The sequence below is a fragment of the Melanostigma gelatinosum genome (genome assembly GCF_949748355.1).
Source record: "Melanostigma gelatinosum genome assembly, chromosome: 19".
NCBI classification, from domain to species: Eukaryota; Metazoa; Chordata; class Actinopteri; order Perciformes; family Zoarcidae; genus Melanostigma; species Melanostigma gelatinosum.
This window is the reverse complement of record NC_136652.1, coordinates 9,983,187-9,997,730: the sequence shown is the minus strand read 5'-3', so window position 1 is coordinate 9,997,730 and position 14,544 is coordinate 9,983,187. Positions and strand designations below refer to the sequence as shown.

At 42.2% G+C, this 14,544-nt stretch overlaps 1 protein-coding gene across 1 annotated transcript in view; it reads right to left on the bottom strand.

The window, feature by feature from the left end:
- Positions 1–14,544, bottom strand: part of ryr3 (ryanodine receptor 3) — a gene marked incomplete at its 5' end in the record, with an annotated part of 111,735 nt that overhangs the window by 20,149 nt on the left and 77,042 nt on the right. The window contains 26 exon segments of the mRNA XM_079291030.1: positions 453–651; positions 1,019–1,137; positions 1,265–1,395; positions 1,998–2,079; positions 2,274–2,512; positions 2,611–2,671; positions 2,753–2,802; positions 2,980–3,101; positions 3,208–3,275; positions 3,359–3,474; positions 4,182–4,305; positions 4,414–4,489; positions 4,639–4,701; positions 4,946–5,089; positions 5,481–5,570; positions 5,662–5,740; positions 5,981–6,144; positions 6,688–6,828; positions 7,175–7,265; positions 8,070–8,290; positions 8,566–8,735; positions 9,997–10,117; positions 10,682–10,784; positions 12,160–12,343; positions 12,459–12,594; positions 13,481–13,584. Of these exon segments, the coding sequence (XP_079147156.1) occupies positions 453–651; positions 1,019–1,137; positions 1,265–1,395; positions 1,998–2,079; positions 2,274–2,512; positions 2,611–2,671; positions 2,753–2,802; positions 2,980–3,101; positions 3,208–3,275; positions 3,359–3,474; positions 4,182–4,305; positions 4,414–4,489; positions 4,639–4,701; positions 4,946–5,089; positions 5,481–5,570; positions 5,662–5,740; positions 5,981–6,144; positions 6,688–6,828; positions 7,175–7,265; positions 8,070–8,290; positions 8,566–8,735; positions 9,997–10,117; positions 10,682–10,784; positions 12,160–12,343; positions 12,459–12,594; positions 13,481–13,584 (3,198 nt within the window).

Below are 14,544 nucleotides of genomic sequence, written 5' to 3'. Positions count from 1 at the left end.
CTTCACAGCAGCTAATTATGTTTATCTGGCCTTTCCTGAACTCCCACTGAGGAATGTGCACTGAAAATACTAATGTTCTACGAAAAGAACATCAACGTTGCATTAACATGAGGTTTCCACAAGGGCATCGTCATTTAGAATAACTTTGGAGAGTTTTCATTATTATGCTGAAGTTTCACTTGTTTGTTGATATGTTTTAAAGGAGAAAAGGAGACAGCAGGGTAGTTTCTACATATTTTGAGAACAAAACTCCCCCCATGATGAAATGTAATTGCATACTTCCATGAAGCTATTCATTTGTAAAATGCTCTCTTCCGTTTCCCAACAAAGCAAAATAAACCGAGTGCAAGCCCTGCCTTTGCAAGTCTGGAGAAACAACACAATCTGCCCGGCATGAAACCCTTTCAAATCATGTGTGTTCTTTCTCCAACAGCCTGCAGCCTGGCACTCACCTGCAATCCTCTTCATCCAGGGGGCGTCGTCGATGCCCAGGTTGTTGTTCAGGATCTTGAGGATGTTTCCCAAGATTAAGCTGAGGTGTTCAGAAGTCACCATAGTACAGCACTGGGCACCTGCAGGAGAGTTCTCCGAACCTTTCTCCCACCAGTAGGACAGGTAGTTACACAGCATGGGAAGGACCACCTCAATGACCTGCAGGAGAGAGGCTCGAGTTCAAATGTCTGCATGACTGATTTTGAGGCAACACAAGAGTTGTGCAAATGTGTCACGTAGGCGTAAAAATCTTACGTGAATAGTTACTTAAATCTCAGTTGTGCAACACACTGATACGGTCTGTCGGATATATTTGTACGATGTTAAAATACTTCATAGTAAGACATAGTTTGGACCACATACAGTACAACATGCATATCTTCCATAAATAGACCATGTTCCATCGAGACTTTTTGTAACCACGCCACGATACTCTTTAGCATTCAAGTAGTGACCATGTGGGACCAAATGCCAAAAAAAATGCAGATGTTTGTATACATTCAAATGTCCCATCAGTCCTTCTGACCTCTGGCATGTCGCTGTAGCGAGCACCAGATTCTGAGACGTCGCTGACGTCTTTCAGCAGTCTGTCAAGACGAGGCATCTCCGGAGACATCTCCTCCACTTTGTCCGGCATACTAAGGACTGAGAAATAAAAACACACAGACAACATTTAATGCTCTAAAGTAGAAACGTCACACAGCGACAGGAAAACCTTGTAAATGAGTGGGGTGATGATCAAAATAAAAAGGAGCATTAGCTGGACACTCACTGGCTCTCTCCCGGGGGGTCTTTGTGTTGAAGACAGACAGAGGGTTGTGGGCGTTTAGGTGGGTCTCCAGGAACGCCACGGGCATGGCTCCCACCAGGGTCGCCAGGCTCTCCCCCAGCACTGGAAGATGCCTGCAGATACACATGTACATTTATGACGTGGAATTAAAAAAAAAAAACACACCAAAAATGTATCTTTATGTAACTTTCTTTTGCACAACAGTTTTTTTTTATTATTGCCAGTTAGAGAATAATGCCAGAGAATAATGGTTTTAATGAAATGCAGTTGACACTGTGAAGTGTTTCTGTTGTCTCCTTTCCACTAGATTGATATCGTTTAGAAATATAACTAAATAAAAAACCTCTTCCTTCATTTTGTAACGCATACTGTACCACAGAAACTATTGCATAAGTGTATCATAGTGTATTTTTAAATACGTATGTGGGTACATGAGGTATCATGAATCCTCCTTCAAGTCCTGAGTGCATTTGTCACACGAGTTCATCAAAAAGCTTTACAGACAAATCCTAATTAACCTCTTTAACAGTGACAAGCATATACTTATACTTCATTAAATACTATCTCACAGTTCCTTGATACCAATTCTAGTAGATGATCGAAATTATAGCAAGCATTAATCATTACCAAGGAGTCGTAAACTTACTGCTCATGTGTTGAACCAAATACCATTTTACATCCTGCTGCAAAGTTGAAGAAACGTTTGTCCGCCTACCTCTCCATGAAGACGTTCTTTCCTGTTCCCAGACAGTATAAACAAGTCAAGATTCGGTAGCAGGACAGCTGAACATCATCCACTGAAACAAACAGAAAGACAAACTTTTTACTTGCATAAAAACAACAGGAAGAGAAAAAAAATTCTGGATTGAATGGATTGTGGCTGCTGATAGCACCATTAATTGAGCATCATTTGCAATCGCTATATTCATGTTTGCTTTTTAAAGAAAACGCAATATAAATTAAATTAAATTCGTGATAAACACAAACTCACACAGCAGGTCCGGTCCAAACTCGTATGTTGTGATGTGCTCAAAGAGGGCAGTGAGGATGGGCAGCAGCGCCACAGTCACATAGTTGATGCTCTGTGTGACGCTCTTCATCTGGGCACGGGACTGCATGAACTTCCCCAGTTTTAGCATCTCCAGCAGCTTCTCCAGGTCCTCTGCCGCGCTCTCAAAGAAAGTGCGAAACCCGGCTTTGACCAGCTCTGAGCCGGACTTCATCACCGTTCTGAGAGAAGGGAGGGAACACAGGGGCGAATGTGCACGCTCAAGACTCGCGTTTTATTGTCTACTTGATGGCTCACTGTGCATATACAGACACCTTACCTGGTGTCAAGTGTGTGGGAGAGAATGTCCAGACAGCTCACCATCATTGCAGAGTCACTTCCTGTGAGAGAAACATTTACTGTAGATGTGGAAAGAGATTTCAAAGCAAAAGGGGCACACGAGCATACAGAGGCAACCTTACCAAAGAGAGAAATCCTGTGTCTGACAAGAGCTGCCAGCTTACAGAACAAGCTGGAAAAGAAAGATGGTAAGGACAGAATTGAAAAAAAGCAAAGTAAGCAAGGAAATAAGGAAAGTTCTGATGGAAATATTAAAGAGAACTTCTCTCTGGGAGGACTCTCTGAACAGCAAAAAGGTGACGATGGAAAAGGCTGATGACACAGATTATCCATTGCGTCTACACAGTACCTGGTGACCATCTCTTTCTCTTTGTTGGAAGCACAGCCACAGCTGCTCAGGCTCTTGCTGGGCGTGGACAGGAAGTAGAGACAGTGGTTCTTGAAAGTTTGATCCGTCAGAGGAAGCAACACCTGGAGAGAAGACATGCAGGGATGAGACTCAAACCGTACTCAAAGCTTTGTTATTAAGAGTGGATTCAACGACATGTCAGTGGTTCAACAAAAAAGTATTGCCGACCTTGGCAAAGAACTTGATTTCCTGGTCAAGGGGCGATTTGTCCGTCTTCCCACTCGTGGCCATAGCCTCTGGATTAACAACCGTGTTCGTTAGTGGCGAGGTCAGCGTCGAGGACAAATTCTGAATCGATATAAAAATGTCACACACTCACCAAGGTGAGCGATAAATTCCTGGGCAGAGTCGATGTACTTCAGCAGCCTTTTGAGGAACTTGTAGGAGAAACGCTTCTCCATGGACGAAGAGTCCTGCTCCATGTCTTTCTGGCCTCTGTCAGATTACAAAAGTCAAGAAATCACGAATAGTTACTGTTCAGATTTGGGATGCACCAACTGCAATTTTCCAACGACCGATTACTATTTATCACTTGTATGTTCACAATAAAACATTGGCAATTCAATAACTTAATTTTTCTCCAAAAGTTACGAGACCTTCTTGTTGCCAAAAACCTTTGTTTTTAAGGTTGTTCCTCCATTGCTTCTTTTGCACTTAAAGGTGTTACGAATTGCAAACTTTGTGTTTTTCACTCACACTGAGGAACTTTCACAACGACGTCATGTTGTGTGTGTGTGTGTGTGTGTGTGTGTGTGTGTGTGTGGCTGTTATATTCTGTTAGTGCTGCAGCGGCCACTATGTGCAACGTGCATGTATGTGTGTGTGCGTGTGTGACGTTAGTGTCCGTGCCGATGTACAGCACATGTGTGTCTCAATCAGTGCTTCTCTTGATCAAATTACTCTTTTTTTAATCAATTACCAAAAGCAAAGTGTTTCGATAATTAAAGAAATAAATGGTTTGTATTCATAGTAGTGCTCATTAGGATTTAAACTAGAATGACTTCATTAAGCACAGTATACAGTTTTGCCTGACATATACAATGCAGGGAATTTTTTTAAGTGCTTTGAGCTGTTGTGCTTTGTGTTTCTTAGTGTTGTTTATTTCTTTGAGGAAGGACAAACTGGAGGGAGAGGAGGGTAACCTTATGATGGCATAGCCACTGATCTGCAGGAATCTGAAGAGCTCCTGGGCCTTCTCTCGGTCTCTGTACTTCTCTTTAGCTGTCAGGGTGTCATAGGGAACCAGCAGTGGATGGGTCCCTCCTCCTGACAAGTCAAATCAAATTCAAAAATCATTTTCATACCCATTTTACACAGCTCACTAGTCACAATTACCGCAACTCACGTGCATTTTGAAACTGCACACTAACACACCTTTGCTAACGAGTTCAGTTTTCTTCTTCTTGGCCCAGATACTGTGGTAGTTTTCTGCTACAACCTCCACCATGCCCTGCAGGTACAGCACAAACTCAAATGTAATCAAGTCTGAACAATTAAAAAAGACAATTCGCACACTTGAGACAAGAGCATGTGGAACAACTGTTTTAGAACAATGATCATATTATCAGAACAATGAGAAAAAGTTGAACAAAAACCAACCTGTAGCTCTCTAGACAACGTGACATTGTGCAGTTCCATTGCAGCGGGACTGAATCCATTCATCTACAAAGTCAGACAATACAAGCACAAACCAGATTCCAATATCAAAAGCGACAAATGCATCAGTCATTTTAAATATTTCTCATCAAGTCAATGTGAGGTTTAGAAAATTGAATTTGATGTTCCGGAACCATCTTTAAAAAGGGGGAATCTTGTGAATTGATGTGTTAGATAGTAAATAAGTATCACAAAGGAAACATTTGTGAGAACATTCATGTCTGATCGTGATCCTACATCAGGACGTTACCTGAGACTCAGAGGTCTTTCGTTGTTTTTCACTTTCTCGTTGTTGGAACATGGCGTCTCCTTCCTTGGTCCTCTCAACGTTCCAGCCCATAGCCAGCATGCTCTTCAATGACTCTCTCACTGGCCAGCGGTACGTTTCTCTCTCCTGCGTATTCAACACACAAAAGTTGATGCGACGGTTCAACATGGGTGAGAATGTTCATACAAGACAAACCCATCTGATGTGTAAATAAAACATTTTCTATCGGTTATTTTTCTATTGGAGTTTCATGCTAATGAGTAGTTTAGCGTGACGCATTCAAAAATGTGTTGCCAAGTTGGCCAATTAATTTGTCCTCTTAAGAAATTGCGACACTGGCTCTGCCCCTGCATGCAACAGACACCATTATGTCCGTCTTTAAACAGCTTTGACACCGTGAGAGATTTTTTTCACTCAGGAAAAAAAAAGGTACCTTATGTTTGATGCACAGTCAGCAGTTGAAAGAATGCTTCCTACTCCCCTAACGGCAGCTGTGTATGTACCAGTGTGCATGTACCTTCTCACTCAGAGCTTTGTAAGGCTTCAGCAGTGGATGGGTTTTGGCCTGCTCGTCCAGGCTGTCTCCATGTTTCCAGCCTATTGACACCTGCAACAACAGTTGCAGCCTCATAGTACTATGCATTTCAGGAATATAAACTAAGTTATATATCCTTAAAACCACACGGACAGGGACTAACCTTCTCTGAGGACCACTTGTCATGGGAATGCTCTGCATATTTGTTGGCAATGTACTCAAGCTTTTCAGGAAGAGAGATACTAGAAAGTGAAAATAATATTTAAATAATTATTTAAAAGTCAATTTTACTTGTATATTGAGCAGGCAAAAGCTTTGTTTTGATTTACAGACAAACCCACCAATCGTGATTAATTAGCCGTTTTTAAACCAAAGCTAACATTGGCAGAACAGTACAACAGTTTCATACGTTTCATTCATTTCTTTCCAGAAATAGTGCCTTTTAATCTAAAAGGAAGTAAATGCATTTTCAGACCACTCACTTGGCGGTGTTGATGGGTTTAGGATCAAAGTTGCCCTGTGCATCAACTGATGCCTGCTTCTCCACTGTTGCTCCGAGACTGGCATCCACAAAGTCGAGAGGCAAGGCTCCAGCGATGGCACACAGGCACGACGTGGCACTTTTGAAAAGGTCCGCATCATACTTCTACAGAAGAGACAGACCAGCAGAATGAGGACATGTCTGCTTAGCTGTGAGATGGACAGACTGAGTCGAGCAAAGACAGGAAGAGAAAGCGATGAGGAGGCAAAATAAAAGACAGGAAGCTGGATAAAGTCTGCACCAAGAGACGGCTTGTCACACAGACTGATTAATGATTCATTTGTTTTGGCTTTGCCTCCGCTGCACCGCTCCCAGGCACTCCATTGAGCTTTCATTTCACTACCCCTGACTACCAAGAACTTTCTTGTTTTTCGTTGTTCTAAGTTTTGTCTAAAAAACAGAATGTAAAAAAAATCAACAGCAAACAGAGGACAGAGAGCAGACACCAACACACTACTCAACATTTAGTTCTGCAACAGAGAGGGATTGCTTTGCCTCTCAGAGATAAAAAAAAAAATCAGCAGGAGGAAAAATAGATAAGCAAAATAAAGATAAGTATTACAGCTTTCCAAAAATCATAAACACTACAGACACACACTGTCAGTGGATCTTCATGAATCATCTACACAACAGGGTTTCTGGTTGTACCTTCTGAGACAGGGAGTCAAAGATTCCCCAGAAGAGTTTCTTGGTCAGGAGGAGCTCCTCCTCGGAGGCTATGCCAAAGCCGGCCATACCAGAAGGCAGGCAATAGTACTTCCAGTTCTGCTCATAGTGGTTGGTCAGAAGCTAGAAATCAAATATAAAGAGAAAACATAACGATTTTAGTTCAACTACATTAACAATTTTTGCACAATCAATGGCCAAAGAGTGAGGTTTGTACTATTTATACAGTGTTTCATGTATAAAGGGTAAAATACACGATGCCTCATGTCACCTGCCTTCAAACAGACTTAAAGAAATGCTTGGATGAGGAAACAATATGTCTGTGCGTTCAACACACAGCAAATGAGGAGGACGAATGGGTTGTGAAATATGAGATGCCTCCGATTGCTGGTTATAATTATGCCATAACTCGTTTCAACGAATAAATCAAGCACAAAAGTGAAGAAAAGAAACTGGTCTAGCGTCCCACCCCTATAGGTATCTTGCAGTATTCCGTGAGCATAGGAACGTCGAACACCAGCCGCCGGAGTAGCTGCTGCATCACGGAGGGACGCAGGTGCCTGTGAAACGTAAGAATTACATCAGTGAAACATAAAAACACAGGAGCAGTGATTCGAGACTCCCTCTTAAATTTGATACAATAGCCACAATAACAGCAGATTCAATCTATTATGCACACCACACGTATCTGATTTAATTCTCTCATGTGCAATTAGACCAAGCTGAACTGAATTATCAATGTACTCTGAAATGTGGTCTCATCGATGTGGCGGTGTCTTCACAAAGCTGCATGATTCAGGGTCAGTCGAGGTTAAACTCTGTCAAAGACATTACAAATGGCTGCCAACGTTATGTGGCTACAATCCTTAAGCATCAGTGTGATCGTTCTGTAAATACCAAACTGGCTGTTGGTAAGGTACAACGTTGCTGATGCTGAATTTGGCCCTTATGAAATTTAAATTGTTTAGTTAGTGAGGCAGTATTACTCTTTGTGGCAAATCACACATCTTACATATCTAGCCTTATTCATTGGAGAAAATAAACATTTAGGGTTTTAGGTAACAATTACTTTGAATCCCGACTGAAGTTTACCTGCTTTCACTGTATAAATGTTATAAAGTCAAAAACATCAGATTATTTGAGTCTAAAAGTGCCAAAAGATTGGTTAAGTGGTAAAACAGCCCTTAATCTATGATGCCAAATGTGCTGTTCAAGATGTGTTGCACTGTGCCTGAGGCAAGCCGTTTGACAGTGCCATTGTTTGAAAGAATAATGGCGCAGCCTCTGCAAATCTCCAGCTCCCCTTTTTTTTTATTTTTTTATTTCCCTTCGGCTGAGTCTGATCAACGCTCAGCGGGCCTTACTTGCAGATAGCCAGCAGACACTCCTTGATGGCGTCCCTTTGGGCTTTGGTGAGCGAGCGTCCTTTGGACAGCCGGTAGATTGTCTGCAGCGTGGAGTCAATCAGCTGTGCGTGGTGCTCCGTGTTGCTGAAGAGAGCGGCACAGCGGGTGAGCAGAGGCAGCAGGGCCGAGCCGATGTACCTGTTCATGGCCAACGCCGTCTCAGTGGTGCTCAACACCTCCTGTGGAACGGAACACAATACATGCGAAGTAAAGGATGAAGAGCCACAAAACACATCTCCCCACATCTGATGATCAATAGAAAGTTGGAGTGAAAATAGGCTCCCTTACACCGGCTAGCAACAAGCACTTTTACTTTGTGCAACTACAGGTTCAAAGACTAAAATGTGCTCTTTTAGGATACATGGGAAACAGATGTTTTGGTCACAAAATGAAGGTTTGAAGGTGAGCTCAGGATTTGTAGTGAACGTTGAAGTCGGGGTTTCCTCTGACTCACCGTGTCCAGAGACGCAGAGGTTCGCAGGTCAGGCAGGAAGCCGACCTCCAATATGTGGAGCAGGAAGCTCTGGTCCTCGATGCCGTACACTCGCTCCAGGAAGAGCACCATGGAGGCCTTGTGGTCCGGACAGAAACAGGCTGACATGTCAGGTTCCGTCAGTGTACCATCTGAAGGTTAAACACATTTTTGGGGGGAAAAGTTTCAGTTCAATGTGCCGTGTGTAAACATTGTATTTATTGTGGTACTTTTCTTAGTATTCCTGACTATTAAAACGTATTTAACTTCAAAAGTGAATCTTTTAATACAGCATGAAACGATACATAAGTGATGTAAAGATACATTATGAACAAAAGATGTAGAAACAAAACACAAGTGTATTTTATTGAAGTGAGCAGATATTCACTCCCGAAAGTGAACATTTTCATGATTTACCTCCAGAGCGGAGGAGCTGAGATGATTTGTGCAGATACATTAATTGAAGTAATGTAGCATGATAGTTCAGTAGGCAGCAGAGAAAATTTGAATCTGATATATTGTAGCTTTTGTTTTTTATATATTCGGCTTAAATCAAAATGTGTTATCAGAGTGCTGTTTGTGAGACTAGTTTCAGGATGAGAGAGAGACCAGCATTGGATAGTTGCTGACCACGATAAAAGCAAAAGTGTGACGGAAGATAGCCGCACATTTACAGCCACGATATAAAGAATGACTTAATCATTTACCAACGTTTTAACATGAGAGTTTCTCCAGGGTATTAAGGGACAAAACACCCCTGGCACCGACTCCGTTCCTAAAGAGGAGACCTCAAGTGAGACATAATATCTCGGGACGACGCCTGGTATTCATGTACCTATAGACGACTATTTTATACAAAGTCAAAATCAACATTCAGGCCATTGAGGCAAAGGGTTTTTGAGGAATAGATCCCAAAGGCCTTTCTTTTCTTCACAAAAACCTATCAAAGTCTTATAAAAAGTAATTTTCTCTATGTCCATGTAGCAGAGAGCATTATTTGCAAGAACAGCCTCAATAAACTGTCACAACAGTGTAGGTAATCATTTTACATGTTATGGTGCTGCAATTTATCACTTAATACCGTGCAGAATACGAAACGTTGGTAAATTTCAAATCATTATTTACATCGTTCAATGTGTGTGACTTTCTTCTTTCACACCTGAAACCAGTTTCAGGCTTTAATCGAGTCCAAAAACCCTTTTCCTGCATCAGTTGGAGGATGTTCTGTGTCACTTTTGGCTGCTGTTCAAGGTTTCCTCCCCGCTACATTTTCAAACTGACCGTTGCTTGTTTTTGTTGCTGCACCTCGTTCAACGTCATTTTTTTCCTGTTTATCTTTTGCTGTTCAACCATCAACATCTGCATGACTTCATACATAAATAAATAAAACAACAACCACTAAGACCAACATACCTTTATTAAGCACAGGCATTTTGAGGGGGATGCTGATGATGCCCACCAGGTCAGTGGTGGGAACCAGAGAGCGCAAGATGGCTCGGATACGCAGCGCTTCACCTTTACCCGCATTGATAAGCTGTAATAGACACAAATAGATAATATTTATGATTATTATTTCCTATCGAGGAGAAGTACAAAGTACTAAGTGTGTCCTGGTCGAAATAAATAAAATAAAATACCACCAAAACTAATGATAAAATACATTAAGAGCAGAGTTAAAAACTATTCTGTACTCTGCAGGAGCCAGAGGACCAATGCCAGTGGATCTCAAACGAGGCAAATGTTCATGAGGGATTAAAAGGTCTTAATTACTGTATAGTCTGGAGCCAGGTCACGAAGAGCTTTAAGGGTGATCAATAGGATCTTAAAATCCATTCCTGAACAAACAGGGAGCCGATGTAAAGAGGCTAAAACAGGTGTGGTTAAAAGAGTGAACTTTCTTTCTTTGATTAAGAGGCTGCTGCAAAAATCAAGGCGCAAAAATATAAAAGCATGTACAACAGCTTCTGCATTTTTAAAAGGTAAAATAGAACGTATGAATAATAATTAATATCCAACGCCCTATTTCATTCAGGTCACTGTCGTGGCCTCTGTTATTAGAGTATAGATTGAGTCTGTGCATGATGAAAAAGCTCCTCACATGCATCTCTGGAGCACAGCGTCCCAGCAGGTCAATAAGAGCCGAGTAGAAGGACATGATGGCGTTGCCCATGTGAATAACTTCTCCTTCTTCCTCGCCAGACCTGAAACGCACAAACACACCCATATAGGATACTGCACACCTCCCACTGACTCAGAAAATCAGGAACCATGTGCTCAGCTAGTAATTTGATTCAAGATAATTTGGGACGACAATGGGAACCAGAAGAGAAAGAGATTACAGCAGTTATGTGAGGAAGTATAACAATGCGCTGGCACAATACCTGATCTCCAGACAGGCCACTGGGTTATACACATTGATTTTGACTCGCTTCCCAATCCCTCGCCTCACGTCATGCAATACTAACCTCCCCCATTAAAATGCAGTCAGTGTATTACAGCCTTTGCATAATGATGTGAGCCGGCAAGGCCCCAGCACAACACAGCTTTACTCACAGCGTCCATCAATGTCAAGGCTGCTGTATTCCTTTCTCTTAAACCTCGAACTAGACAAGCATTTCTGTGCGATGTCTTTAAACTCTACCTGCTCCCAGCCGTTTATTTTTTGTTAAAATGTATATCGTATATTGAATAGGGGTGACCCCGAAGCCGAGGATTCGATCTAAGGAGCATGAGTCGCAGCAGTGGCGATAAAATGCGATGATGAAACAAAAGATCATTCCAGTCAGGATATATAGGGGCGCTAAATAGCTTTTTTCTCCCAATAAATCATGACATATAGCCTGTTCCATCTCTTTCTATCTCTTTCTCTTTCGCAAAGCAGGCCGGGTAAGAAATGTGTTCTGTCTGTCGTATCAATCTCCTCCGCTCCCTTTCAGCACTACGGACAGCGCCGCACCTACACACGCACCCCCTAAGGTTGTTCGTCTGGGACACCCCTCAACTTGAAAATGACAAAAGTGTTTCTTCACTTGGATGTTTGAGCTTCACTGTACAGGATGATGAATGTTCAGAGGTGTATGTCTACAAGCATGATTTTGTGTTGTAACAACTAGTAAACACATTTTCATACTCATTAAATGTATATGAGGGATAATGGGTAAATGTGCTTTGAAGAAGAGTATTTTTAAATGTCTTAAAACATGGCTGGATGATTTTCCTGTTTTGGGAGGAAAGTCAATCAGATGATAAAAGTTCTGATTAAAATTGAGAGCAACACATTCCTGTATTTCCAGTTCATTTGAGCAGGCTTTCGTAAACTTCACTCTCCTCATAGTGAATGAACAGTGATGAACCTGATATAGCACTATTAATTAGTGTAATAACTAAGAATAATGCCTGTTTGGCTGAGCTCAGAAACACACAGGCAAATCTACCTAAACGTAGCAATTCACCACAAAGATAATGGGTGACCTCAACACTAGTGAGAGCTCAGTGGGTTTTTAGTGTCTGGTGATGATCTTAATGCTGATTCCCAGGCTTTTCAACAGGATGTAAGAAACTGGTGTGGATTCAGACCCATTAGTGACCACAGAGAGAGTCTCGGGCAGGTCCAGGGCAGGATCGTCAGAGATCTTGATGGCCTCATTCATGGCAGCCAGCAAACCCTGACCTCCCTCTCCCCTCAGGGCGGGGCCGAAACACTCCGGGCGTCTGATCAGCAGCTTCACCACCACGTTGGCATTTTCTTCCACACTCTCACCTGGTACGACGAGGGAGACGGGCATTTAAAAAGGTGGTGATTTAAGTTGTTTGCAAAAGGACGAGTCAGAGCCTACTGTATTCACGTCGTGCACTCGGTATGAAAGTCGACATACCATTGCAGAAGACGACGAACCTCAGGAAGGACAAGAAGCGCTCGCCCTCTATGGGGTTCCAGCCGAGGTCTGGGTAACCTTTAGCAACGAGCATGGCACAACTCTGAAGACCACAGCCTGCCAGATATCTCACCACCTACACACACACACACACACACACACATTCCGTTTCACCCCTGGGTATTATAATGGCATATTTTGTCTTCTTGACTGTCAGTATGAGAAACAGTGACGGCTTGAAGGCATTTGCTGAGCAAGCTTATTGAGACGGGACAAAATCATACATCATATTCTAATGAGACAACTTGGGTGGCTTTAGGCATTAATATCTGTCTGGCTCACTTTCTTCCATTAAAGTTTCAGACCTCAACACCTACTGCCTAAGCTCGCTTTGATGCTCTACCTCTTTTGCTCTCTCCAGGCTCTTTCCCTGTTTCCCTTCACACGCGCCCCGTCAACACCTCCATGCTCATACAACACGCACACTAGCGCGGTGCGTCTGTGAGAGGACAGCGGGAGAAGCTAAACACCAAAGGGAGTCTCATGGAGGCAGGAAAAAAATGACGCAACAATTTATATTTGTACTCTGGATTCGGGATGAATACTAATTTACTAGATCATACATAGAACAAGTCGCAATACATTCAGTATGTTTGATATATCGCCTGTACGTGTGCTTTCAGACGAAAAAGTTGTTTTGCTGAATTTAAGCTTAATTAATACAAAAATATCTGGTTCTCTCATCTCAGCATGTTTGATGCAATTTCATTCAAATTTGCAGTTTTAAAGTACCTGAAATAGTATTTAACACTCGAGTTCAGTCCGTCATAAAGCAGATGAATCTGCTCCAACAACAAATAACTCGAGGTCGTGATAAAAGGAACACACTTTGGCCGGTGATCAGCTTGGAACCACCGGGTGCACTAAATAACAATGTTTCAAGGATCAATAACCGTGTAATTGCAGCAGATTTCGGACTCAATGTCCGTAAACATGTTGGTTTGTTTGCTCAAGTAACAAACCTTCTCCAAGTCAGGCTCCTCCAGGGCCAAAGCCAGGCCGTTGTTGTCCATCACTGAAGATGCTGCCACATCCAGCGGAGTGGAGCCGCGCATAGCTTCAGAGGCTACACGCACACACACACACACACACGCACGCACGCACGCACGCACACACACACACACACACACACACACACGCGCGCACACACACACACGGGTAAGTTAACAGCAAAGAAAACTTTACATTTGCGCTGTACTAGACAACAGGGGGCAGTCTATCTCCATATGATACGATACAGAAAATTTGCTTTGAACTGAAAATGCTTCATCGCTTCAATGCTGTATTAATTCAGGAATATTTGGAAACTCAATTAGATTTGCACATTTTGACAAGTGTTATAAAATATGATGTATAGAATGTTTGACAGATTAACTGCGTCACTGTTCATGGACATACAGTATGTGTCTCATATTTACTACAATGATCATGATTGGAGTCGATGCTTGTTTTGATAATATTTGAGATAATTAATATGCAGATAATTAATCATAACTTAATGAATCCTCTGGGACTCAATGTGCAAAAACACTCGCTGCCTACATTAATTGTTATCTTTCCATTGGGCACATACTCTGACAATAGTTGTGCACAGGCAATTCAGATTTAAAAAACCAGATCAGTCATTGGTTTATGATTATAACGACGTCCTTCATGCAGGCAAAGTTGGACAAAAACAGAGAACACAAGTCTCCCAGCAGCTTCACATTGATGTACGTGATTTATGAGAAAGCAAATATCAAATCTTTCATGTTTCACTGGTGTGTTGGCATTCATTGGTCTTAGTTTACAGAAGCAACAGAGGCAGCAGCAGCAGCAGACAGAGCCCGGTGACTCATCAGTCTTGCCCTGCATGACTGAATAATCCCCGTCCCTCGTTTTTCTGCCTTGATACCCTGGCATACTGTGGGCGATACGTTTGTTTCTCAACTTTAATGAGCTGAAAAACACCTCCAGCAAGTGGCACCTATTGGTTTCAATGAACATTTTGCATTATTCTGGGAGTCGCAAAAGGGCACATTTCAGT